This window comes from Parus major, unplaced genomic scaffold (genome assembly GCF_001522545.3).
Source record: "Parus major isolate Abel unplaced genomic scaffold, Parus_major1.1 Scaffold360, whole genome shotgun sequence".
Lineage (NCBI taxonomy): Eukaryota > Metazoa > Chordata > Aves > Passeriformes > Paridae > Parus > Parus major.
This window is the reverse complement of record NW_015379291.1, coordinates 128737-129676: the sequence shown is the minus strand read 5'-3', so window position 1 is coordinate 129676 and position 940 is coordinate 128737. Positions and strand designations below refer to the sequence as shown.

Sequence of the window (940 nt, the reverse complement as noted above, 5' to 3'; positions counted from 1 at the left end):
TCCTGGAGATCCCAGATCCTGGAGGATCCAGATCCTGGAGATCCCAGCTCCTGGAGATCCCAGATCCTGGAGATCCCAGATCCTGGAGGATCCAGCTCCTGGGAATTCCAGCTCCTTGGGGACGCGTCAGAATGGATGTGGGGCCAGGGGTGGCACCTCGGTGGCCGTGAGGTGAGTGCTGTCCCCTGTCACCCTGCGCTGATGCCACTCCCGGGATCCCGGGGGAGGCTGACACTGTCCCCATGTGTCCTGCTGCCAGTGTCCCCTCCCCACGCAGGGCTCAGAGGGACCGGCTCCCGAGCCCTGGGGACAGCACGGCCTCCGGTGTCCCCTGCAGTGTCCCCTCTTGTCCCCTCGATGTCCCCCCGGTGTCCCCCCGGTGTCCCCCCGGTGTCCCCCGGTGTCCCCCGGTGTCCCCGCGCGGCTGAGGCGGGCTCTGTCCCCTCCCGCAGCCTGTCCGTGTGTCTGTCCCGGTTCCAGCCGGACCCCGAGGAGATCCTGCACAGCCTCGGCTTCGTGGGGAGCGATCCGGGGGTCGCGTCCCGGGTCCCCCCCCGCTTCTTCTCGGCCCCGTCCCGGGCCAGCGGCATCGACCTGGGGCTGTTCCTGCGGGCCCAGCGGCGGCGCCGGGAGATGGAGGAGCCCGGCCTGGTGCTGGCCAGTGCGTGCCACCGCTGTCCCCTCTGTCCCCGCTGTCCCCGCTGTCCCCGGCCCTCCTGGGGGGACGGGAAACACCCCCGTGCCTCAGTTTCCCCAGGAGGGAATTGGGGGATTATCCGGCTGGGGTGGGGAGGGCACCTGCTGCTCCTGTTGGGGGGTGGGAAACGTCTCCCGTGCCTCAGTTTCCCCTGGTGGGAGCCGGGGGAACCCCCCTGAGCCCCCCCGTGACCCCCCAATGTCACCCCCAGGTCGCTTCCAGCAGCTCCGGGCCCTGCCTGCC

At 70.6% G+C, this 940-nt stretch overlaps 1 protein-coding gene across 1 annotated transcript in view; it reads left to right on the top strand.

Annotated features, from left to right (window-relative positions):
• Nucleotides 1–15: 15 nt before the first annotated feature.
• LOC107198897 (protein ITPRID2) overlaps nucleotides 16–940 on the top strand; it is a gene marked incomplete at its 5' end in the record, with an annotated part of 18339 nt that continues 17414 nt past the window's right edge. The window contains 2 exons of the mRNA XM_033511583.1: nucleotides 16–171; nucleotides 453–841. Coding sequence (XP_033367474.1) covers nucleotides 16–171; nucleotides 453–841 — 545 coding nt within the window. The remainder of the gene's footprint in view (nucleotides 172–452; nucleotides 842–940) is intronic.